The sequence below is a fragment of the Electrona antarctica genome, assembly GCF_951216825.1.
Source record: "Electrona antarctica genome assembly, chromosome: 9".
Lineage (NCBI taxonomy): Eukaryota > Metazoa > Chordata > Actinopteri > Myctophiformes > Myctophidae > Electrona > Electrona antarctica.
The window spans coordinates 45,007,552-45,033,956 of NC_136790.1; the positions used below are offsets into that span (position 1 = coordinate 45,007,552).

A 26,405-nucleotide genomic window follows, 5' to 3' on the forward strand; every position below is an offset into this window, starting at 1 on the left:
TCCACAGACATCCCCAAGACCAGCCAGTAGGGCTCAGTAGTGGCAGAGACCACTGTATATGGGAAGTGGAATAATTATAGGACTAAATTGTATGAACATTTTAAAATGTACAGTGGTTGAAAGTAAGTGCATTTACTTTTAAGTACTGTACTTAAGTACAATTTTGAAGTACTTATACTTCACTGGAGTATTTCCAATTTGCAGTGCTTTTACTTAGAGGAAAATATTATACGTTTACTCCACTACAATTATATGAAAACTTTAGTTGATTACTGTGTAGATTTAGGTTATTATTACAAAACACACTAACCCACTTCAGCCGTATAAATATATTTCTGCCATTTAAAAATAGCAGATCTACAAGCTAGAATTTTTATACATTTGGAAATGGGACATTCTGCACAATGAGTACTTTTACTTGTGGTACTTTATGCACATTTCGACTCCAATACTTTTGTACTTTAACTCAAGTACATTTTTAATTCCGGACTTATACTTGTAACAGAGTATTTCTACATTGCAGTATTGATGCTTAATTTACTTAAGTAATAAACGTGAGTACTTTTTCCACCACTGGCAGATGTGGGATGATGTTCAAGCTGAATATAGGTCATTGTGACCATGCAAATTATGAATGAAGTTCAGTGCATTTGGACCCACCCTGGGCAGGACCTACGCTGAAAAGACTATCAGCGGAAGTGGCGGAAGTGTTGCGTGTAAGATAACTACGTCACGCGGTGCGGCTGTGTTTACTAGTCCCCACCCAATGATCATTTCAGCGGGAATACATTTTCGGGAACACAACGCGGCGATTGGTCAAAAAACGTTAACTTCCGGGGAGGGGTTACACGGCGGAAGTCCTGCCTTAGATAGCTTATTTGTCCTAGGTTGTGACCAGGCTCTTCTTTTTCGCAGTTAAGTGAGCCTGGGACCGAGGCTAATTTGGACCTGGGTCTCAGAAGAACGGTGGGACAAACACACAGACAAACACACAAACATGCATCGAAATTACGCATGCATGGCTGCATGCGCTCCTCACGCACATAAATCCCCCTTACTTTTCCCACTCATGCAACCACAATGAATACCATCATGATCTTTCATTGCTTTACAGAGGCGTGCACAGATAGAAACCAAGTGGTGCTAAAGAACATGCCCTTTTGGACAGCAAAGTGCCCTTTTGAAAGTTTGTTTTTGGACAGTTTTGTTCATTTTATTTTTGTTTTGTACAGCGTACACTATACAGTATGTGGCCCATGGTGATATCAATCAATAAAATATATTATTTATGCCCCAAAATCTATAAATCTCACACACTGTTATTAAGGCAGCCGCACAAGGTGCCCCTTTTCACTTGAACACCTGCCCAATATGTCTGTGCACGCCACTGTTGCTTTATACGCACACGCAAGATAACACTTGGCATCCACACAGGGTGTTGTGTGGTTATTAGATCTACTTACCCAGAGCAGGGTCGGCGCATTCTTTGTATTGCTCCGGGGTGCAGTATGGAGCGTCTCCTGCAAACAAGAACAACAAACACAATGCTCTCAAACTCAATTTGAGGAGGGGGTTCGAAATGAAGGGGGTCGAGGGGTGGTATGGATCGGAGTGAGTGAGTGAGTGAGTGAGTGAGTGAGTGAGTGAGTGCGTGCGTGCGTGCGTGCGTGCGTGCGTGCGTGCGTGCGCGTGTGTATGCGTGCCTGGGCTTGTAAGTAATTTCTAAGCGTGTAATTAATTAATTTGTGTCAGCCTGTCATTATCCTTCTTATCGCAAATGGATTTTCTTCACACATTTTGATCTCATCTCCTAATTGATTTCATTAAAGTTTGTACTTCATCGGCTCCTCTCTCGGTCTAGTTTGCTCTCATCGTCCCCATCGCCCTCTCCATCTCTCTATGTCCCTCTCCCCTCTCTTTTCCCCCCCGAGCACTCACTCAAACGATTCCTCTCGCTCTATCAGGCAGACACAGGCAGAAGGCATGTCCGAGATGGAGAGCAAATGATCTCCCAGGTGATATTATTCATGGTGTTTTTGAGTCGTGCTCTTTGAAAACCGCCCCTAATGACGCGAAGCTAGGGGAGATGAATAGTAACCAAACACAATCTGGGGGGAGGGGGGGGTCTCTCTGGAGATGCCACATTAACGCGTTAAGACCTGAGGAACAGATTGTGTCTTCCTGACAGTTTTATGAAAAACCGAATGTTTCTATATCAGTGGTTCTCAAACCTTTTCATGTCAAGGACCCCCAGAATTATCTGTATTTGGCCACGGACCCCTATCTCAAAATATGTTGTTCCAGGGACCCTCAAAGCAAACGAAAAGGTATGAGCAGTAGTGGGGAGGTGCTGACCACGGGAGACAAACTTGAAAATAAGAAGGAGAGGTCGCACAGCTCGTAGTCACGATGCAAAAAACCTTTCCCATTGGGTTACCAACGTTTCGGCAACAAAATGCCTTCTTCAGGGTACCTCCAGGGACCCTCCCAGAAGCAAAGATTTGAGTTAAAACCGTTCGCTGTGAAAGAATATATATCCAAACATTTGGACACATTTTCACGATTTTTCTAAAATAGCAGATCTACAAGCTCATAGCTCGGCACTCGGTGCCGCGCTAGGAGCTTGTAGATCTGCTATTTTTCAATAGCTAAAATTTTAAATAATGATTTAAAAGACACAGATGCGTACCATGCAGGTCTTAATGGATTAATCAAGCTGCACAATCGCAATAATAGACTGGCCTAATCCCTGGTATACCATCTCTACCGCAGACAGCTACCGTGCGTCTGTCTGGCTGGCCAGGGCGACGGGCGCAGAATGCAAGGTTGATTGGGGAAACAAGACAGCCCGTGGCATAACAATTATTGTTTAGATGGGAGGGGGTTACGGAGGGCAATCAAACGTTTCCCGTCTGCCAATTGCATGCCAGATTCCCCCTTTGGGAGACGCGCAGTGGTCTGATTAGAGACAGGACAAGGAGATTGAAAGCAAATAAACGCCGGCTGTAATCACAGCGTGAACAACACAAGAGTGAAAATGCTTCCGCTGGAGCATGACTATTATCTCGGGTTTTAATGCACAGCACTCATGTACTTCACAATTGTTTTGTAGTCGTCGTCGAAACTGTAAAATGATTCCAAAAGGGCTTACGGCAGAGATACAGTATACACTAGCTATACTTCAGCGCTCCATGGGGGGATGCCAGAGTAATCTAGTAAGCGAGTGGCGACACGCTTTGATCTGGCCACAAAGCGGTGTGCTATGGGCTATAGTTCCAAAGAATGGAACTATCCCATTGAGATAGAATGAGCACTTCCGCATTCCATTGTTACAATGGGAGTCAACGCTAGTGTCGCCACTCTCTTACTAGGTTACTCTGCATCAAAGGCCAGTGGCTCAGGGGTAGAGTGGCTGGATGGTAACCGCAAGGTTGCCAGTTCGAACCCGGGCTCCCCCAGAGTTGGTGTCGAAGTGTCCTTGAGCAAGACACTGAACCCCTAATTGCTCCTGATGTGCTGGTTGGTGCCTTGCATGGTTTCCGCCGCCATCGGTGTGTGAATGGGTGAATGTAATGCACAATCTCTGTAAAGCGCCTTGGATAAAGGCGCTATATAAATGCACCATTTACCATTTAAAGGCCTGTGGTACGTCCCGACAGGGAGAATGAGGTGGGAGTGGCTTTCCCTGTGGCTTCAAACCAAGAGACAGTGTGTCTGCAATCCAAACAAAAAAATCTATAAATCTCATCAGTGAAATTGCATCGTTAGGAGTACAGCTTGGGTCCAAGTTTTAGGGACCAAGTTCAGTGGTTGGGACCGGCGGTGACTCATACAGGACGTAGAGTTGCCATTACGTCTGTGCACCTCTCGGTTCCCAGCTCCCCTCCATGGCCCTGTGTCGGAGTGTCCTTGAGCAACACACTGAACCCCTATAGGCCAATTCCAATAGCCCCAAATCTCGGCCACTCGCTCACTCAAAGCAAAGCAAAGTTCTTTGTTTACCCAGGGTAAGTGGACTAAGCTCGAGATGCTTGTTTAAAGCCACGCCCTGCTCATAGAACATTTCATGGTTGGGGTTCAATGCCTTGCTCAAGGGCACTTCAGCGGTGGTAATTTTAACGTGCCGGTCCGGGGATTCGAACTGGCGACCTTCCGGTATCAAGACCGCTCCACAAACCGTTCGGCCACCGCTGCCACACTTGGTCACTCCAGCATGGTGGTGTTATGATGAAATTGGTGACCTGCTGAAATATGTGACCATCTTGTGGACTTCACACAATTTATAAGGAGGTCTTTAAATACGTGGCCTAAATACAGCTAAGTTTGAACTCTGCTAATCAACAAACCACCATAATTCACGTCCGGAAACTGACGTTATGTGATGTCTACATGATTGTCACTTCACTCAAGTACATTTTGAATTCCGGACTTTTACTTGTAACTATGGGTGTAACGATACATTTTAACATGGTTAGGATATTGGTTCATTATGGCGATACGATGCAATACGTGAATACGATATTGAAATCGATACAGTAACTATTTAGCCAATACATTAAATATGCGTGAAACTTATGGATAGTGCAGGTGTTTTAAGGGAAAGATTTATTATTATGGATATAAATAAGTTAACAGAGTGATTCACCCGGGAGCAGTATGGGTTGGCACCCCGCACTTCCGTGAGGAAGAAGCCCAACGAACCCTTTTAGGAGGGCCATTCAAGCCGCATGTGGAGCCTGTGGCACCACCATGTGGTGGAGCCTGCAGAACCATTGCGGCTTGAGAATGCACCACTTCTGAATAAAGTGCCTGGTGCTGGGAGTCTGGTGCAACCAGGGTGCAACGCGCAGGGGCTGGACCTGGTGAGACGTAGGAGGGGCCTGGACAGGAGTCAACCCACAGAGCCTAGTCCTTCCACGCGCCAGATTGAGGCGATCCTCCCGCATACCCAGTCCCGGCAGAGTAGCTCCGGAGGAACGGATTGAGTGGCCCTGTTTTTTCCCTAATGGGACTGATCGAGGGTAGCTAGTGCTACTGGGAGGTAAGTCAGGACTTGATCACCCCGGCTGGGTCACCTGAGTGAGGGGTATGATGTTGGAAGACCCGAAACCCCGATGACCTTGGGATACATCACTGAGGACACGTCCCAGGTGCATCCATGCAATCTATTTTTGTTTTATTCACTGGCAAATAGATGGACATTGTATTTGAACATATATGGACAAACCCACACCTTGACATGAACACAGAGAATACACACATTTATCGATAGACCCAAGTGTAGCTATATGGAATGGAAAAGTAATTAAACCCCTCTTTTACTTTTTTCTCCTTAAAATTGCTAAATACAATGCACAAATACTTAGGATTGATAAAATTGATTATTTACATTGCAAAACGATTCGATACCGATTATTTCCGTTGCAAAACGATACGATGCAAAGTCAAGCGATACGATACGATATTTGCAGTTTACATGTCGATATACTTATACTTATACACCCCTACTTGTAACGGAGTATAGTTCTACATAGCAGTATTGATACTTTTACTTAAGCAAAGCAATTGGGTACTTAATTAGCCCTTCACTAAATCCCACCCCAAAAAGCGATTGTCCAATGCCAATCCAAATAGTTTAGCAACGGTTGCTATGCAGGTCAAGCTTTCTTCGCTGCTAACGTGCCTATTGGACAACAAGGATGGATTGGGGAGGGACTTAGTGAAGGGCTAATTATCCCCACCACTGAGAGTCTGGCTGAGAGCCCTTACCAGGCATGTGGACCATTCTGCAGTTGCAGTTCTCCACCAGGTAGCGCGTCTCGCAGTCGATACGGCAGGCCGTCAGGCTGTAGCTGCTGAAGAAGTCAGAGTCCATGGGCGTGGACTTGCAGTCGCCCCATGGCGGAGGAAGGTAGGTCAACTGACAGACAAACAGACACAGACAGACAGACAGACAGACAGACAGACAGACAGACAGACAGACAGACAGACAGACAGACAGACAGACAGACAGACAGACAGACAGACAGACAGACAGACAGAGTGTAAGCAGAACAGAACAGTGCAGCAGCATTCAGTAAAACATTAGCCTAGCTGCAGCCAGTGTGATAATTATATAATAATAAACTTTATTTATAGAGCACTTTTCCCAACAATCCTACAAAGTCAGTCAAAGCCACCCCCCAGCCCAGGCGGTGGCGTAACCGTCTGGGCACCCGACTGGTAATCCAGTCGCAGTGTGCCGCGGGTTCGACTCCCGAGCCCGACACGGCCTTTACTGCATGTCTTCCCCCGTCTCTCTCCCGTTTCCTGTCAGCCTACTGTCTGTCGCTTCAAAAAAAAAAAAAAAAAAGGCGTAAGCCGCAAAAAAAATATCTAAAAAAAAACAAAAAAAAGCCACCCCCCAAATGCAGGACATTTGGGGGGGGGGGGGATTGACGACGTCAATCTAGACATTTTCCAAATAGTCTAGGACCTGGATAAAATATGTATGCACTTCATTTAGGAGAGAATATCTCAATTGTTCTTGGCTAATATGACCCCCGCGAACAACTTGGGAACTGTGAAAAATTCTCTATCTGGGGCGAAATACCCGAAAATGACCACGCCCTTTTTAAAATGACCACTAGTTCAAACATGGCTCTATTTTCTAAACTGTTGGAGCTACAGATTTCTGAGGTGCTCAAAATGTTCAGAAAACTCATGTTTGTTGAATCCGTGCCCGAGCCAGCAACCCTCCAGGTCATCATAGTGGCCAAATCCAATATGGCCGCCAGTCCGCCACCTGAAAAAGGTTTTGTCTACAACTTTTGAACCAGATGAGCTATGAATGCAAACTTGGTGTCTAAATCATGTTTTTTGACAATTAGAAACATTTTGGAATGCTTATCATTATGGGTGTGGCTGAACCTCTATTTTACCAGAGGTGGACAGAGTACTCGACTCGACCCCAGTACTTGAGTACAAATACGACCTGTTCAGATTTACTCCACTACAAGTAAAAGTAGTTCAGTTAAAATTGAGTAAGAGTGAAAAAGTATGTGCTATTAAATGTACTTAAGTATTCAAGAGTAAAAGTAAATTCAGGCCTGGACTGGCCACTTGACGTACAGGGCATATGCCGGTGGGCCACCCAATGAATGGACCGCTCCATCCATTCCTTTTCTCCATTCCATTTTCTTTTTGACCCTTTCCAGCCTGCGCACGCACGCACGCACGCACGCACGCACGCACGCACGCACGCACGCACGCACGCACGCACGCACGCACGCACGCACGCACGCACGCACGCACGCACGCACGCACGCACGCACGCACGCACACACACACACACACACACACACACACACACACACACACACACACACACACACACACACACACACACACACACAGAGGTAGCTCACATCATATGTAGGCTACTTAAGAAAAGTGTTAAGATGTATTTAAGTATCAAAAGTAAAAGTATTAAAGACCTTTTCATGGTACAAAGAAAAAAAAGAGACAGACATCTACTTCTCTTTCCTTTCAGAATAATGCAGCTTTCAAGTACCGGTACTTCAGCTGTTTTTGTAGCTATTTCTGAGTTTTGAGTGGCTGCTGTCCATTACTCCAAAGAAAGAATTGTCCTTCTAGCTAGTTTTGTCTTCCAATTTCTCCATCTCCACTATGGTTTCATCTGTCCTTCAGTGTCCTGGGCTGAATGAAGGTCTAACTCTCCATTATTGATTATAATGAAGCACATCATAAGACCTTGTGCTCTTATAAGCCGGATGCTTAGGGGGAAGAAAGGGAAAAAATACCATTCCTTAATACGAACATGTAAGCACATGTAACACACACGCTCCATCCTTTAGATTCCAAACGGAGAAGACCTTTTTTTGTCCTGACCAACTTATATATATATCGAGGTGCAAAGGATTCCAGCTTTGAATTATTCCAATGTGTTTCTAATGCTCAAAAAGCACAAAATAGGCACCAAGTTTGCAAAAAAGGACAAAGTTAAAGTAAGTAAAACAAATTGTCAGATAGTCGCCATCTTTGATGCAAAATAGAGGTTCAGCCACACCCAGTCATAAAGATGATCATTCCAAAATGTTTCTAATTGTCAAAAAAACATGATTTAGAGTTTAGAGACCAAGTTTGCATTCATAGCTCATGTCCGCCACCTTTTTCAGGTGGCGGACTGGCGGCCATATTGGATTTGGCCACTATGATAACCTGGCTTGGGCATGGATTCAACAAACATTTTGAGCTCCTCAGAAAATCTGTAGCTCCAATGGTTTAGAAGATAGAGTCATGTTTGAAGTAGTGGTCATTTTTAAAAGGGCGTGGTCAGTTTCGGGTATTTCGCCCCGGATAGAGAGTTTTTCACAGTTCCCAAGTTGTTCACGGGGGTCATATTAGCCAAGAACAGTTGAGATATTCTCTCCTAAATGAAGTGCATACATCTCTTAGCCAGGTCCTCTACTAAAAGGAATTAAAAGATTTTCCAGAAATCTTCCAAAAATATCAATAGTGAAAATAGTGCAGCACACTACTCAAGATCTGGCTACTTTCCCTGTATTTGATTGAAAATAGAATAATGTAATAATTCTATTATAATAATAATATTCTATTTCTAGAAATGTAGTCAAAAGTACAATACTACTCGAAATGTAGAGGAGTGAAAGTCATGTATTCCAAGTTGTAACTGTCGCCACTATACAAGTAATCTCTAAGATTCTCTAAGACTAAGTTCATAAGAAGGCTAAAATAAGTTCATGATTGTTTATTATTTTCTAAAAGTACAAGTGCATAATTAAGTTACGTTCATGTTAAAACATTATTTCATGTCCTTTTGTGTCAAGTTGTTGTAATGCTTTTATTTTGAAGAGTCAAAGTCACATTCTGTGTCTCGTTTGGTCTGCTCAGAGCCATATTTCTAAGGCTCTGGGTCTGCTCATGTAAATTGGGTACACAGGAGTTTTGTGTAAGCAATCAAGCCTCAAGCAAAATGTTCAGAAAACTCATGTTTGTTGAATCCGTGCCCGAGCCAGCAACCCTCCAGGTCATCATAGTGGCCAAATCCAATATGGCCGCCAGTCCGCCACCTGAAAAAGGTTTTGTCTACAACTTTTGAACCAGATGAGCTATGAATGCAAACTTGGTGTCTAAATCATGTTTTTTGACAATTAGAAACATTTTGGAATGCTTATCATTATGGGTGTGGCTGAACCTCTATTTTACCAGAGGTGGACAGAGTACTCGACTCGACCCCAGTACTTGAGTACAAATACGACCTGTTCAGATTTACTCCACTACAAGTAAAAGTAGTTCAGTTAAAATTGAGTAAGAGTGAAAAAGTATGTGCTATTAAATGTACTTAAGTATTCAAGAGTAAAAGTAAATTCAGGCCTGGACTGGCCACTTGACGTACAGGGCATATGCCGGTGGGCCACCCAATGAATGGACCGCTCCATCCATTCCTTTTCTCCATTCCATTTTCTTTTTGACCCTTTCCAGCCTGCGCACGCACGCACGCACGCACGCACGCACGCACGCACGCACGCACGCACGCACGCACGCACGCACGCACGCACGCACGCACGCACGCACGCACGCACGCACGCACGCACGCACGCACACACACACACACACACACACACACACACACACACACACACACACACACACACACACACACACACACACACACACACACAGGTAGCTCACATCATATGTAGGCTACTTAAGAAAAGTGTTAAGATGTATTTAAGTATCAAAAGTAAAAGTATTAAAGACCTTTTCATGGTACAAAGAAAAAAAAGAGACAGACATCTACTTCTCTTTCCTTTCAGAATAATGCAGCTTTCAAGTACCGGTACTTCAGCTGTTTTTGTAGCTATTTCTGAGTTTTGAGTGGCTGCTGTCCATTACTCCAAAGAAAGAATTGTCCTTCTAGCTAGTTTTGTCTTCCAATTTCTCCATCTCCACTATGGTTTCATCTGTCCTTCAGTGTCCTGGGCTGAATGAAGGTCTAACTCTCCATTATTGATTATAATGAAGCACATCATAAGACCTTGTGCTCTTATAAGCCGGATGCTTAGGGGGAAGAAAGGGAAAAAAATACCATTCCTTAATACGAACATGTAAGCACATGTAACACACACGCTCCATCCTTTAGATTCCAAACGGAGAAGACCTTTTTTTGTCCTGACCAACTTATATATATATCGAGGTGCAAAGGATTCCAGCTTTGAATTATTCCAATGTGTTTCTAATGCTCAAAAAGCACAAAATAGGCACCAAGTTTGCAAAAAAGGACAAAGTTAAAGTAAGTAAAACAAATTGTCAGATAGTCGCCATCTTTGATGCAAAATAGAGGTTCAGCCACACCCAGTCATAAAGATGATCATTCCAAAATGTTTCTAATTGTCAAAAAAACATGATTTAGAGTTTAGAGACCAAGTTTGCATTCATAGCTCATGTCCGCCACCTTTTTCAGGTGGCGGACTGGCGGCCATATTGGATTTGGCCACTATGATAACCTGGCTTGGGCATGGATTCAACAAACATTTTGAGCTCCTCAGAAAATCTGTAGCTCCAATGGTTTAGAAGATAGAGTCATGTTTGAAGTAGTGGTCATTTTTAAAAGGGCGTGGTCAGTTTCGGGTATTTCGCCCCGGATAGAGAGTTTTTCACAGTTCCCAAGTTGTTCACGGGGGTCATATTAGCCAAGAACAGTTGAGATATTCTCTCCTAAATGAAGTGCATACATCTCTTAGCCAGGTCCTCTACTAAAAGGAATTAAAAGATTTTCCAGAAATCTTCCAAAAATATCAATAGTGAAAATAGTGCAGCACACTACTCAAGATCTGGCTACTTTCCCTGTATTTGATTGAAAATAGAATAATGTAATAATTCTATTATAATAATAATATTCTATTTCTAGAAATGTAGTCAAAAGTACAATACTACTCGAAATGTAGAGGAGTGAAAGTCATGTATTCCAAGTTGTAACTGTCGCCACTACAAGTAATATAATTTGTTTATTTCTCTAAGACTAAGTTCATAAGAAGGCTAAAATAAGTTCATGATTGTTTATTATTAAAAGTACAAGTGCATAATTAAGAAGTTCATAGTTAAGTTACGTTCATGTTAAAACATTATTTCATGTCCTTTTGTGTCAAGTTGTTGTAATGCTTTTATTTTGAAGAGTCAAAGTCACATTCTGTGTCTCGTTTGGTCTGCTCAGAGCCATATTTCTAAGGCTCTGGGTCTGCTCATGTAAATTGGGTACACAGGAGTTTTGTGTAAGCAATCAAGCCACAAGCAGCTAGAAGCAGCAAGGTGCAGCAGCTCCGGTTTACACTGGTCACACAAAGAGACTTTAAAGTTACAAGAAGGTCACAAGAGACTGTCTAAGGTTGATAAAAGTGGTTATAAGGACCTGATAAGAAAAGGTTATAAGGACCTGAAGACTGGAGCGTATTCCCTCTTTGTTTTGCACGCAGCCAACGAGGTATTTGTTGTTTGTTTTATGTCTGTATTTTACTTATGTGAAATGTTTGCATCTACATGCTGTGCATGTCATTTTGTGTTAATTGTAACATCCTTGTTTTATTGTTTGTTTAGTTTTCACGGTGGATTTGGAAGACAAGAAAAGGCACCTTCAAATAAATCAGTTTCAAGGAAACCACTTGTGTCTGTCTGTGCTCGGAGGGAGTTAAGGCTCATACATAGTCTGGATTTTCGGTGGTTAGGTGACCACCGAACTACAACATGACGTCACGAGCCGCGGTGAAGAGCAAACCACCGCCACCGCCCCAGCCCTTCTCTCTGTTTTTACTCACCACCGCTCAACGTTATTTCAGCTCCGGTGGTCACCTCACCACCGAAAATCCAGACTATGTATGAGCCTTTACACAAGTATTCCAAAATATAACTACAGTACTACAAGTAAAGTACATATACTCCACTGTCTCATGGTGTATCATAGTTAGTTCAAACCTTGTAATGTAAAATAGATAGCATGTTATGTAGACATTGCACTCTATAGGCCTACTCTTATATTCTACAGCTATTCTACTGTTACACGGATGTTAGGTTAAGATTCTTGATGACTATTTCTATGTATTTGACGTATTACCATGTGTTGTTCTTGCTTATACTGTAAATCGCTCTGGATTAAGAGCGTCTGCTAAATGCCTAAATTGTAAACTGTGATTGGCTGAGAAGCATTCTAATGAGTGCATATATCAGCCCTGATATAGCACTCTGAACGCCTTGACATGCGATTCTTATTTACCTCACGTGTGTAAGGTAGCAATGGCTGCCAACTGCTGTTAGTAACAAAGTGCTTTTCATTTTCTTTCCCTTCAAGTCGTGGTGTATATAATACCAATAATGCACTCAAGGGTACACCGTGAGATATTGGAACGGATGCTCTGATCTACGGCATACACGACTGTAATTTCTCACAGCAGAGCATCACCTCCGGTGCATTATTGCTTAACCGTATGTCTTGCAGCAACGCTTTCCAAGATCATTTCCTTAACACGGTGGATTAAGTTATTCTTTCTATCGACTGAACTCCCTACAACAGCTGTACTCAGCGTGTGCGAAGGTATCTGTTATACATTCGGGCCACTCCTACTGGCAGCACGTGTCTGCATAAATCCTGGAATAAATCCCGTTTAGTCAGTCCCACTCACTGCCTCACTGTCAAAATAATTCACAGAAAGACATCAAGAGGGATAGGTTGCACTCTCGTCTGTCGGGGCAATATAGCTATATTATGAGAACAGAGCTGCAATCTAAACTTTTCACCGCAGGAACATTTGTTTGCCTCTGCCTATCGACCCTACGGCAGACTGCGTTTTCTCTAATCCTTTAAGCACTGGGTGGAGAAACAAATTAAAACCAAAACAAAAGTACACTGAAGACAGTGTAGTGTGTGTGCAACAGTGCACACATTTTAAAAGAGGCAATAACCTAACATTTTTTAAACGCGTGTATTAAATTGAGCAAGTGAAGCGTTATTTATTGCCCATCGTCGAGCATGTGAGGATGGCGCACTAAATCAAGCAAGCCTCGCAGTGCGGTTACATCAGCTCAAAACCAAGCGTGCCATTGAGTATACTCAAACTAATTGAACACCACCATGGTAATTGAGGGTCCTTGATTACTCAACATTCAAACATGTCTGCTGTGGTGTAGTGCAGGGGTTCTCAACGTTTTTGGCCGGGGACCCCCGGAAATGCTTTGGCAATGTCTCGGGACCCCCGCCCCGCCCCCTCCCGACCCCCAATATAAATTGACTGCTACAATAACCTTAACCCATTTTGGGCGGGAACCCCTTTTGGTGTTTTAAGCATTATGTTATAATTTAGCTATTGAAAAATAGCAGATCTACAAGCTCGTAGCGCGCCACCGAGTGGCGCGCTACGAGCTTGTAGGTCTGCTATTTTTTTTAAATCGTGATTTTTTTTTTTTTTAATAATTTGGGGACCCCCTAAAATAATTTGGCGACCCCCCGAGGGGTCGCGACCCACGGGTTGAGAACCCCTGTGTACCCGTACCGTAGAGAGCAGGCCACGGCCTCGCTGCCCATTAAAGGCTTTGTTTGGTACACTAATAGCTGTGTGACCACTGTGCACGCACAAACTCACAGTGCGTTTGTGTGTCCTCTACAATGTCATCAGAGGAGTGGAATCATTTGTCTCTTTTGTTTCTACTACAGGACATCTCAGAAAGTCATGGCGAATATAAAACACCACGCCATGAGATGAGCTCCATTAAGTGCATTCCTTATTTATCCAAATCATCATCTGCAGCAACATACTCTGAAAGAGCCCATGAGTAATGGCTCTCTTATGCTTGGTTGCCTCCTATTTAAAAGTGCCGGCATCTTCACAGCTTCTATTCAGCCATCCTAAAAAACGTGTAACATCACTAGATTAATATCTATTTTTTTTTTCACCCTTTACAGCAGTGGTTCCCAAAGTGGGGTCCGGGGACCCCCAGGGGTCCTTGAGGGAGTTCCAGGGGGTCCCCAGCTAAATGATAGTTTGGAACCAAATGGAACCTTATCGGTCTGTAACTCTGAGAGTGTACAAATGGACCCTAACGTGTCCATTTGGTTCCATTTTGTACACTCTCAGAGTTAAATTAACATAAATTAAATATATAAATTATGGGTCCCAGAGATAGAAATGCCATTAAATGGGGGTCTGTAGACTAATGCATGTCAAACTGGGGGTCCTTGAAATTAAGTGGGTTGAGAATAACTGCTAGAGCCGTAAAAATCTCCTCTTATGGGGGTCCCTGGCATATATTTTTCAAATGAGGGTCCGTGGGCTAATTAGTGTTAATTTGTGGGTCCTTGGCATGAAATAGTTTGGGAGCCACTGCTTTAACAGAAGCAGGTATATGATGAGGTGGTGTGCAGACCAAAGTATATCAACCCAATGTTTCAGAATGTGTCTGACTCTGCTTTAAAATTACGCTGGCTGAAATTCTGAAGAAGACGACGAAGAAGAAGAAGAAGATAAGAAGAGGAAGTAAAGCATTCCATGTTAGTTTTTTGACCTAAATTCTCTGTTCCTTAATTATACGGGAAAGCGAGTGAGAGGGATGAGGGGTAGGAAAAAAAAGAATAAGCCCTGAAGTCAGCGAGAGAGCGAGATAAAAAGAGACACAGAGTAGAGATAGGGGAAGTGGAAATGGAATGAGAAAGTGGCAACATTTGAATGTTATTTTTGTTTTCCACGATAAGCGAGCGGGGGAAGAAATTGTTCATTCTTTTGTGTGCTTGAGCCTGAGCAATCAAGACTAGAGCCTGAGTGACAAGCAGCATAACTACAAAACCCCCAAGTACTGGTACAGCACGGGGCAGGGCAGGGCAGCTGTAGCAGGAAGCTGAATGGATCCACCAAGAGTAAACTGCATTAGATTAATGAACACTGGGTCGCATGCTGCCAGACACACGCACACACACACACACACACACACACACACACACACACACACACACACACACACACACAGAGAGAGAGAAGGAGGTGGAGACTAAAACTAAGACAAAAAATGTTCGTCAACTACCTTTTTTCCACTGACAAAAACTAAATGAAAACTAAAGCTATGATGACTATATATATGACTATAAATATACCGACAATTTCGTCAACAAATAAAAACTAGACTAAAATGCTAGGAAGGGCCTAGTGGACAAGAGATCCAGTATAAGTAATTTTACAATTAGTTGCATGCTGAAAATAGACGATCTACAAGCCCACAACGTGTCGCAGCGCTACGCGTTGTGAGCTTGTAGATCGTCTATTTTCAGCAAGTGGGAAAAAAAAAAACGGTCGACGGCATCAACATTTTGTTCGACTAAATCAACTGTAGATTTAGTCAAAATGTGCTGCCAAAAACAACACTGGTGTATAGACTAGAGAGAGTGGGAGGAGGGCGCGGGAGGGAGAGTTAGAGAAAGAGAGAAAAGGTTAGAGAGAGGAGTTGAAGGGACATTCAACGACGGGGAGAGGGGGGGGGGGGGGTAGTATTCCTGCAGAAGCGACGTTGGCAGCATGCATAATCTCACTGCAGCCCGGCGCTGACACAGGTGCACACTCACTGACAAGGGGGGCACGCGGTGGTGGTGTGACTGTGATCACGTTTAATTCCGAGCACCGATCCTCTCCCTTATTCCCTTATTCCTCCTGGCCGTTATGCATGTTTCCGTATCGCGCTGGCCCGGGGGGGCAACCCGGAATGAGCGATTGACACTTGCACTGCATCTCTCGATGCCTGCCTAGCCTGTGGAATTATACATGGCTGAACCGCAGAGAGCACGCGCGGGAAGGGAACATCATTCCGGGGAGGGTTGGCCTCCCACATACTGATTCGCAAAGGGCACGTTTCATGCTTCGTGCGGTGCAGGCTTAGTGTGGCGCACGTGTCCAGATCACAGGAAATCCATGGTCTGAGGCATCCGAGGTGAACGCAGACTTAGGTTTAAAACCACTTGTCACAGGACACCAGTTGCAGGGATGCTATTGATTGTTTTGTAACCTTGTTACGCCCTGCGCTGAGGGAGAAAGAAAAGAAATGCAAATAACTTTGCGCTGTGTAGACCAGGGGTTCTCAACCCGTGGGTCGCGACCCCTCGGGGGGGTCGCCAAATTATTTTAGGGGGTCCCCAAATTATTTTCAAAAAAAATAAAATAAAAATAATGTTTTTTTATTTTTTTTCACAATTTTTCAAAAATAGCAGACCTACAAGCTCGTAGCGCGCCACTCGGTGGCGCGCTATGAGCTTGTAGATCTGCTATTTTTAAATAGCTAAATTATAACAATGCTTAAAACACCAAAAGGGGTTCCCGCCCAAAATGGTTTAAGGTTATTGTAGCAGTCAATTTATATTGGGGGTCGGGAGGGGGCGGGGCGGGGGTCCCGAGACGTTGCCAAAGCATTTTCGGGGGTCCCCGGCCAAAAACGTTGAGAACCCCTGGTGTAGAAAAAATGTACTAATATAGACAGAACACTACTGTATATGTTTCTTTTCCCTTTTTACCTCCTTTATGATGAATTCCTGTTCTGTCCTTTGTCTATATAGAAGTGTCTATTTGTACGTCTCTAAATGTTTTTGATGAATTGAACATGGTGGACCCTATTGGAAACAAGTGTAATGCTTAATTGGGTCGTCCACTCACAGTTAACAGCCTTTGTATTGAGTTTGTGCTTGAAATGTACTGTAATTCTGCAAACTGTTAATACATTTTTCAATCAATCAATCAAGCAAATGTATTTTGTGGTTGTGATATGCTCCCCGATGCTTGGCAAAGCCACACCAATGTCTGAAAAAACCTGGTAACAAGGCTCACCAATACAATGTATTTTTTTTTTTTTAAACCGAGAGCAACCAAATCATCTATTAACATTTATGTATTTTACAAACTGCTATTTGAGGAAAATACCATTGTTGAACATGATATTGATGCGCTTGGAAGTTTGAATTCATGGTACGGTAGTTAAGTACATTCTTCTGTGTTTGCCTCCTTTTGACAGAGTGAGAGATTGGTCTACAATATAGATCTATCGATATCGATATAATGTGCTACATCTTATATGAACCACAATAGCAGAGTATACTGTACAATCACCACAATAGCAAACTAGCCAACCACCCTGGCAGAACCTGAAAACCCTGGCAGAAATCAATAGAGCTGACAGATCCCTTCACTCTGACTCTCTGCTGTATAGATTCTACACGCACGCACACACACACACACACACACACACACACACACACACACACACACAGTCTCACAAGTGGCGCGTGATCTGTTTAGGATGTCATTCATCGTGCCAATCCATCTCAAGACGTGCAGGGGGCCTTACCCGTTGCTCCTGACAGGAGACGAAGGTCTGGAACCCCGGGGCCACTCCGAAACCCAGCTGATCGATGAAGGGAGGCTCGTCTTGGCTGTGAATCTGGACCTTTATGCCTGCCTCGAACGACGTCTCATCTGTCAGTGGGGAAGGTGGGGGGGAATGGGGGGGTGTACACATGCATATTTTTATAGCATATTTCAATAACAAGTACATTTGTTAAAGGACCACGTCACCACTTTTCAACCTATCTTCATATAATTGGTCCTCACTAGCACAATTGTTTTCTACTCAGTCTGTGTCTCATAGGAGGGCTGTGGGCAGTTCAGAAACCCGTCCACCAGTGAACACCATCAATGGGGAATCCAAGCAGACTTTCTATTCCTGAAAAGCTGCAATGCGAAAATGGAAGCCGATATCGTTCTCACAATAATAAAAATCTATTTATGTATTTAATCAAGGGTAGTGTAAGGTTTGGTTAAAATAAGTGTTAAAAAGCTCTATAATGCGATAGTAATCATTGCTATATAGTGTTTGTTGCAGTAACAGGAGTCTCCATGTCCATCCAGCCTCCCACCAAACAGAAAATGTATTTTCAGAAACCGAAACTAAGTCTTTTTTTTCCTTTTTTTTCTTTTTTACCCATTTAGGACTGAGGCCAGATTCTACAAAATGTCTTCTAAAATCCTGACAGTTTTCTGAAAAACCTATGTTTCTATGTCAGTGGTTCTGAAACTATTTCCTGTCAAGGACTCCAAAAATGATCTGTATTTGGCCACGGACCCCCATCGGAAAATATGTCATTCCGGGGAACCCCCTAGATGCAAAGATATGAGTTAAAAACGTTTGTTGTGAAAGAATATATATTCAAAGATTTGCGGCACATTTTCATGATTTCCTCATAGCGCGGCACTCAGCTCTGCTATTTTTCAATAGCCAAAGTTTAAAATAATGGTTAATGTGGTTAAAAGCTATAAGGTGACACAGATGTGTTCCATCCATTGGCACATTTGCCAAACAAGGCTAAAATGTAATTTAGATAGGATGTTATTTGTAGATGTATTGATATTGTATTACTTTAGACTGATTATAGGTTATTGGTGTACCTATGATCCTATAGATTACCATTTATAATATGCATTTAATGTACAGTGTTTTTTTTTTCATGAAATTAAGAAAACCTTAGGCCTATATTTTGAAAACAAAGCAATACTGCCTCATTTAAGTTGGTGTTGTGACTTTATTGTCAATTGCTTGCATGAGAGGGGGAGAGGTGGTGGATTTCCTGAGGTAGCGAAGTGTTAACACCCCGAACGCCCAGGGTTATTTAATCCATGATTAAATCATAGCGCCCAGCGATTTATAGCAGCCGAGCACATTTAGCGACGGACCGCGGGACCGCATGTTATCCCGGATGTGGCTGTAGCAGCTAGATGTAGCGAAAACACTCTAGAGGCGATCGGCAACAACGGGAGGTATGATTAAATCTAACACGACGGCACCGCGATGGGCCATCTAACACATCATCTTTTCTAGGAATTGGACGGAATGATTTAGATCAAGAGTTATTCACGTTTTAAGATTTTTGATCTCGTCGGCTGAAATGGGGGGGGAACATTTTCGATGACATCCCACCGGAAAATAACATTGAATGTTGCGCAACAGACGCTCCCAGCCTGTGGTGATCGGTTTTGATATCAATAATTTCTGTCCTTTTGATCAATCTCGAAGCGCTGGGCGTTACTAATTGAAAGGGCGGAGGACTTCGTCCTGTGCGCTCAGGGTGTTAATGAACGCTGGGAAGGACAACGCATATATAAACTCCTTAACAAGCCCGCTTAGCGATATACCTCGCGCAGCACCGTTATTTACTGCCTTGGAGGAAAGGGAGAGTGAATAGAGAAATTAATAAATAAATGATGAGGAGAATAAAGGAGAAATCAATGGAGCTGACAGCTTCCTTCGCTCTGGCACTCTCTCGTATAGATTTTACATGAAACAGATGGGCCCCCGTGATACCGAGATCAGGGCTAAATACTGAGGCACGCAAGCAACCCCTGCTGAGTACATTGTTTACTGTTCTTTTCATATTCATATTTATATCACGTTTGTTGCCGGAGACTATACTTATCACAGAGATGGCACCGCTGCTTTGGAGTGATTTAGTCTCCCTGGAGATGCATCTGTGAGACTAAATAGGATGTCTGTTTCCATACTTCCTCTGCCCCCCTGGATGTCACCCACTATCTGTTCCTCTGATTGCCAGTTCTTCTGGCCTCGGTTCCTTTCTATTTTTCTTTAATTAAAGGCGCAGAGGGAAACACGGGTGGAATTCAGGGAGAAAGCTTTCGATAAAGAAGGGGCGACAGAACATTAACACTTAAACATTGGTCTTCTGAGTCTGGGATACAAAGCTATTTGTGCCACTGCCAAGGAGAGCTTTGCTTTGAAGGGGGCTTTGAAGCACCACATAAAATTACATAAAGTACATAACTAAAGGACTGAGGCTCTGATTGGAAAGGCTAATGCCATCTTTAAGTCAGGGCCATCTGTCATCTCCACGCCGTTTGAATAATGATATTCAGGAGACAAATGGAAAAAGTCAACGCCATAGGGAAATGACTCTATTGGCGTGTTTGCCTCACTAAATCACAACATAATCCCACTGCCTCTGGTTTAATGTGAAAGGAATGCGGGTATACTACACAGCTAATGTTTGTAGTGGGGGAAAAAAAGTTCCCCACCGCTCTAATACAGGTCCTTGAATGATTGATGTTGAGGTCCTAGAGCGGGATTCAAAAGTGTGTCATTACTTCACTTTTGTCCGCCCTGCAGGCAATCATCAAGCTGAAACTGTTTCAGCACACAAAGTAATAGTACTCTGTAATTTTTGTAGATTTTACTAGACCAATTATTTTTGACTGAGGCTCTCTCAGTAAAAGTAAAATAAATCTATATTTTACCATCAACCTTATTGTAGTTGCAAAAAAAATAAAAGCAATATTCTTTTGGCAGCAGTCAAATTCATCAAGGAGGACTATGTTAATGTTAATGAATAACACACCATCACCCCAAGGATATGGGATAGCCTACTTGTCCACGGAGTGGGACTAGCCAATGGGCACAAGCTGTCCATCTGGCATATGGGATCTACACCATGCCAATTTGCTCCTCCCTTCGGGTGAAGCTGCGCAACTGTGGGCTCTGTGCGTAATATAGTCCTGGGTTTCTAGAAGGCTCTGAGGTAACTATAGTCCTGGGTTTCTAGAAGGCTCTGAGGTAACTATAGTCCTGGGTTTCTAGAAGGCTCTGAGCTGAGGTAACTATAGTCCTGGGTTTCTAGAAGGCTCTGAGGTAACTATAGTCCTGGGTTTCTAGAAGGCTCTGAGGTAACTATAGTCCTGGGTTTCTAGAAGGCAGCCTTTTCCAGTGTGTATTGGATGGAGCCCGCACACCACAGGTACAAGAAAGACGTTCTTTATTGAAAGTTCTGACTTCAGAACTTTCAATAAAGAACGTCTTTCTTGTACCTGTGGTGTGCGGGCTCCATCCAATACCTACTGAAGTTTCTTTAGCCCAGCACCCAGCCTGTCGATGTGCGTATTCTACGTCCGCTCTAGCCTTTTCCAGTGTCCCATAACCTTGTTTGGTCCCAAAAACACTGTTTTCCGTTCTAATCTACTGCCGAGCCCAAAAAATTGTGACAGGCAACGGGATCACTTGTTTTTACCGCAACGGGGCGAGCCATAGCAAGCGAATCGCCGGCCTGTGCCGAACGTTACGAAGCCCCTTGAGCCGACTCAGCGCTGTCCAGTTATGTTTCGATAGGGACATAAGCGTAAATCCTCGGACCCCCCTAGTTTCTGTACCTCCGCCATGTCTACACCAAGTCAGCGTCAATATTCCGATGGCGCTTAATTCCCTCGTTGCGTTTGTCCGACACTCCCCGTTACTAACCCTGTAACTTCACGCGCCTACAGTACATTATAATGCGCACGCGTTCTTTGGGAAAGGCGCTGTTAATTTATAGCATATGTCTGAATAACACCAACCGACATACTACATGTGTCAACATATCTGGTGCACCTACTGTATGGCACACGTCTACCGGAGACAGACAGAGACAGAGAGAGACTGGAGAGACCTCACAACTATAGATTCAGCTTTACATTACTGCGTCAGACAGTGTAAGTATATTATTATTGGACCATGCCTCCTGGTGGAGATTAGTGTGTGTGTGAGCGTGCGTGCGTGCGTGCGTGCGTGCGTGCGTGCGTGCGTGCGTGCGTGCGTGCGTGCATGCGTGTGTTTGTGCATGGGTGTGTGTGTGTGTGTGTGTGCGTGCATGCGTGTGTGTGTGCCTGTGTGTTTCTCATAACATTGTTACTAGGACTGCATTAGGTCTAGGGCTCTAGGCTAAATTCCTGTCCTTGTGTTTTACTGTTGCAAACTGTGCCTTTAGCCTTTTAATATTATTACAGTAGTATATCAATATCATAATATCATTAGCCATCTCATTAAAAAAAAACATTTTTAAGAATCCCCAAGTTTCTTTTTAATTAAAATGTGTAAGTAATTATTTATTGGTTTGTGGGTAATTCCTAGTGGTTGGCATTAATATTCTTTGGCCTATACTGAAGGTAGTTTTACATACATTTCCCGATCCTCGTGAAATATTAATACAGACACAGCATTGTTTTAGCAAATTAAAGGAGCATTCAGTGATTTGGGTGATTTGAAAAAACCCCGGTCCGCCCCGGTAACAAGATGTGCACATGCACGCACTACAGTGGGGGGACACGCTCGATCATGATTGGCGGAAGGCCCCTCTCTATCCTGATTGGATGAAGGCTGGGCCACCTAGCCAAAAAAACCCAGGGGTTAACTGGGGACAGGGAGGAACTCCTTATAATGGTCATCACACTCTATAGGGAGGATTATCACAACAAAACAAAAAAAGAAGTGATATTTGAATTAAGTGAAATCACTTAACCTTTAAGGACCGAAACAAAAGTAAACTAAAATAACTTTCAATAAGACTTTTGTATGTGTTTAGAGACTAGAATGTGTCTGGTTTGTGCAGAGACAGGATGTGCCCCGAGTTAAAAAACCTCCATTGATTTTTATAAGGCAAAAGGTTCTGCTCCATCTCTGATTCATGAGAAAAGTAAACCCGGCCGACAAGTGATACAATTACATCACAATAAAGGACCATTTCTCCTCGTCCATATCCATCCATCTTTATACGGCACAGTCGATAACGCAGAGCGGTCAATGCAAGTGCGATTAAACTGGGCAATATGTGTGCCTTTTCTGGGCCATCACTCACACTCGAGAAGTGGGGACGGCCTGCATACCGTATTTCAATCTGTGAAGCACCCGTTGTGTTCGTTATTCTCAACATTATTAATGTATTTCTTTTTTTTTAAATATGTGTTTTGGGCTTTTCTGCCATTATCAGAGGTATACTCCCCTTCTTAACCACTCTGCCATTGGTGTCCCCGCAGCCTTATTCATTTCAAGGACCCCCAGTTTGGTATGCATTAATTAAGCCATGGACCCCCTTTTGATGATTATTTACATCTGGGACACTGATTGAAATCTTTATTTGAATAAGCAATTTAAAACAATATAAACAGAAACGACAGAATAAGTACAAAATAATAAAAAAAGCAAATTCAAAAGGAGTGAGAAGAAGCAAAGCTTATTGCTCCCACCCCCTTTCCATCATCACCAAGCATCATTAATCATATACATAATCATACACAAACACACAAACACCCCCGCCCCCCCCCCCCCCCCCCCCCCACACGCGCACACACACACACCTAGTGAAAACCTACACCTTCTTCATCCCTGTAGCTCATTAAAATCATGTCCTTGAGATTAAGTTTAAACATTTTCATGTTTGCACTTATATTACATCTGGGACACTAATCTACACTATAATATCCTAGGTGTTAATTCGACTCTGAGACATTTGTACACAGGTTTACAGACAAATAAGGGTCCATTTGGTTCACAACTTATCAATTATTTAGCTGGTTTCATTGTACAGATATTCTACTGATAGACAGATGTTCTTTCTTACTGTAAATGGCTCTGGATTAAGAGCGCCTGCTAAATGCCTGAATTAAACATTGTCATAAATACTTCATGCATTCAGTCACTAGTTGAAAGTCTTCTTTCAATTATTATGCGTTTTTGGTTCTACCGAGTAAAGACCTGCCCTTCCAGCCAATACCATTCGTTTCTGGTTACTTTTCAGGACCGCAAGTTCCAAGACGGTAGATTTGAATTCACCGAAAAAGTGGCTTCAAATATATATATATATATATATATATATATATATATATATATATATATATATATATTTGGTTACGACATGCTGCACGGAACTGACGAAATTACAAAGGCTTTTCCTCACATATTTTAAGAAGTGATTCAAAGAGAGACAGTGATTTATCAGGTCTGATGAGCTCCACTGGCAGGTCATTCCGGAGTCAAAGAGCGCTAACATCAAAGGCATGATGATCACCCTTTATTATCTTCAGCCTCGAGTCAGGAACAACCAGCGGGTTCCTCCCTGGGGAGTGGGGTCGACCTCCGGCTATGTACCTAATTACCATGTGATTAGGGACCAGGCTGTGAAGTGCCTTAAAAAACTCGGATTGTGACAATGAATGAATTGTCACGATCATAGTTGGCTTTGACCGAGGCTTACATGTCTTAAAATAAAAACGCTTACATGCTTTAGTTCCAACACCATTATTGGTCCGACAGTCATTAGACCGACAACCTACCTCAAACCCTAACCTAACCATAACCGCAAGCACGGGAGCAGCGCATGTTCGAGCGCTATAGTCCGACCGTTGTTCCCGCATGTCGGACTAATGCTCCGTCGGAATTACCATTCTGATCACTATGAAACGTCTATGGGGAAAATGTATAAGGTTTAAGGTTTTTTATGATCCTTAGGGTCTCGCGACGCATTGTGAGCTTCTAGATCTTCTCTTTTCAAATGGCCGAAATGTACATATAGGGTTGAAGTGGTTAATGTATGTTTTCTAATCAACATTTTAATCTAAAAGTACACATTTTGGTATTGAAAATGTGACATGCTCAAGTAAAGTATACAAATACCTCAAAATTGTACTTGAGTACCTACAGTACTTGAGTAAATGTACTTAGTTACTTTACACCACTGGTAGATTGAACCTATGCCAAACTCCTTTTATGTGATGCACAACACCGAGATCCCTCTAAGCTGCCTTGCCCTATTTGAAGGTGGCCCATGCCTTGCACAGCAGATATGGGAACTTTGATGTCCTCATGGTGAAACTTAAAAGTCACTTTCAGAATACCAAGGGGGCATAGGGTGGAGTGCCGGAGCTCTCCACCTCCAGAATACTTCCTAGTAAAGGTTGGCACTGTAATAATGAGCTCCAGCGTAAGGGGAATATGACAGTAGTGGTGGAATACTGTCCTTGTGTGGGTCCGGGTGACTGCTGGAACCTAATGAAAGAGCTCATGCAAAGCTTCCTTATTGGTTCACTCTGGTATATTAACCATTCCACATAAATATGTTTATTTGACAACTTCGCTGTGTGTCTGCTGCTCTGCCCCAGATTACACTGTAAACAACAATGGAGCTAGCTTGGAAGAGGTGTCACCAAAATGCAGTGTTGTACCCGAACGCGTTCAAAGAACGATAGTTCACGAACGCGTTCTCATTTGGGCTGAACGCGAACTGAACGTACTGTATTTCTGCCTGAAGAACGTCATTGTGAACGCGTTCATTTCTGGCGTGTGTGAACGTCACTTTTTCTCATTCAACTTCGTTCAAGAGTGAGTGGGGGGGTTACAGCTCATCCATCGTAGCTTGTTTACAAGTGAAACGGACTTCCTGTGCAGAAACTGCCTCATCAAAATAAGAGCCACTTGTATTGATTAGTCAACACTAGTTTTATTTCCACATCTACTTACAGGACGTTAACATCTCATTTGAGTGCCTGTCAGCATTCTCTAAATCCGCGCAAATGGCTATAGGCTGTGGCAATAAGAAAAATAAGAAAAATAACTAATTAAAAATGTTGAATTATGAACTATGAACTGAACTAGTTCCTTTTTAAATGTATGAACTGTGAACTGAGTTCATAAAATAAATGAACTTTCCCAACACTGCCAAAATGTATCGGACATGCAGGCTTTGGATATTTACACAGTTGCTCTTAAACTCTTAGCCTGCCGCCATTAATTAATCCCTCGATTGCGTATTGCCATGGTTTAATCACGCGTGACACTTACTTTGAAGAGCCAAATATCCGTAATCGCATTTTACTATGAAACCATTCCGTGTGTGTTGACGAAGCTGGTGCTCGTTCTCTCGGTCGGTGGTGGAAAAAGTGGACCGCGAGTATCACAGCGCCTGCTACAGGCCGTTGAAAACGCTTGTCTGGGACAAAGCGTCCTCTGCAATGTCGCTTCTGTGAGATAAAGCCGTCTGAAAACAGAGCCGACAATGTTAGTGGATGCGCGCGCATTTTCAAAATGGCCGCGCCCATTGTGTCAGAAGCATAACAAAGCTAACTGACGGTAGATTTCGATACGATCGTATTAAAACATGCATTAATGAATACATCGCTGTTAAAACGGCTTTTCCGTTTGTGGCAGGCTACAAGATTCTACGTTTTAAAATTCCTATGTTCCTGGCGGGTAAACGATTAAGTTCTGGAGTTAAAAGCGGAGAATAAAACCTAGCAATCAAGCACAATGATGCATGAGACAAATCAAATAATATAAATAAATATCACTATGTATTTTACTGCATGGAAGTGTAAAAGAAAGAGAAAAAGAAATATGTTTGTTAATTTAGACATGTGGGAACGTCATAACTAATCCAACCGACAGGTTGCTAGCACATTTTCATTGATATCAAACGAGAGAAAAATATTCAGATTTCTTTTTTTTCTTTTTTTTTTAGTTGGCCTCCAAGGCCAGTAGGCCACCATACTCCTTGCTCTTCGCGC

The 26,405-nt window shown here is 43.0% G+C and overlaps 1 protein-coding gene across 1 annotated transcript in view; it reads right to left on the reverse strand.

The window, feature by feature from the left end:
- The window catches only part of LOC306930488 (acid-sensing ion channel 1B-like), a gene marked incomplete at both ends in the record, with an annotated part of 89,602 nt that overhangs the window by 18,686 nt on the left and 44,511 nt on the right, over positions 1 to 26,405 (reverse strand). Inside the window, 3 exons of the mRNA XM_079511483.1 lie at positions 1,464 to 1,520; positions 5,770 to 5,920; positions 17,386 to 17,513. Coding sequence (XP_079367609.1) covers positions 1,464 to 1,520; positions 5,770 to 5,920; positions 17,386 to 17,513 — 336 coding nt within the window. The remainder of the gene's footprint in view (positions 1 to 1,463; positions 1,521 to 5,769; positions 5,921 to 17,385; positions 17,514 to 26,405) is intronic.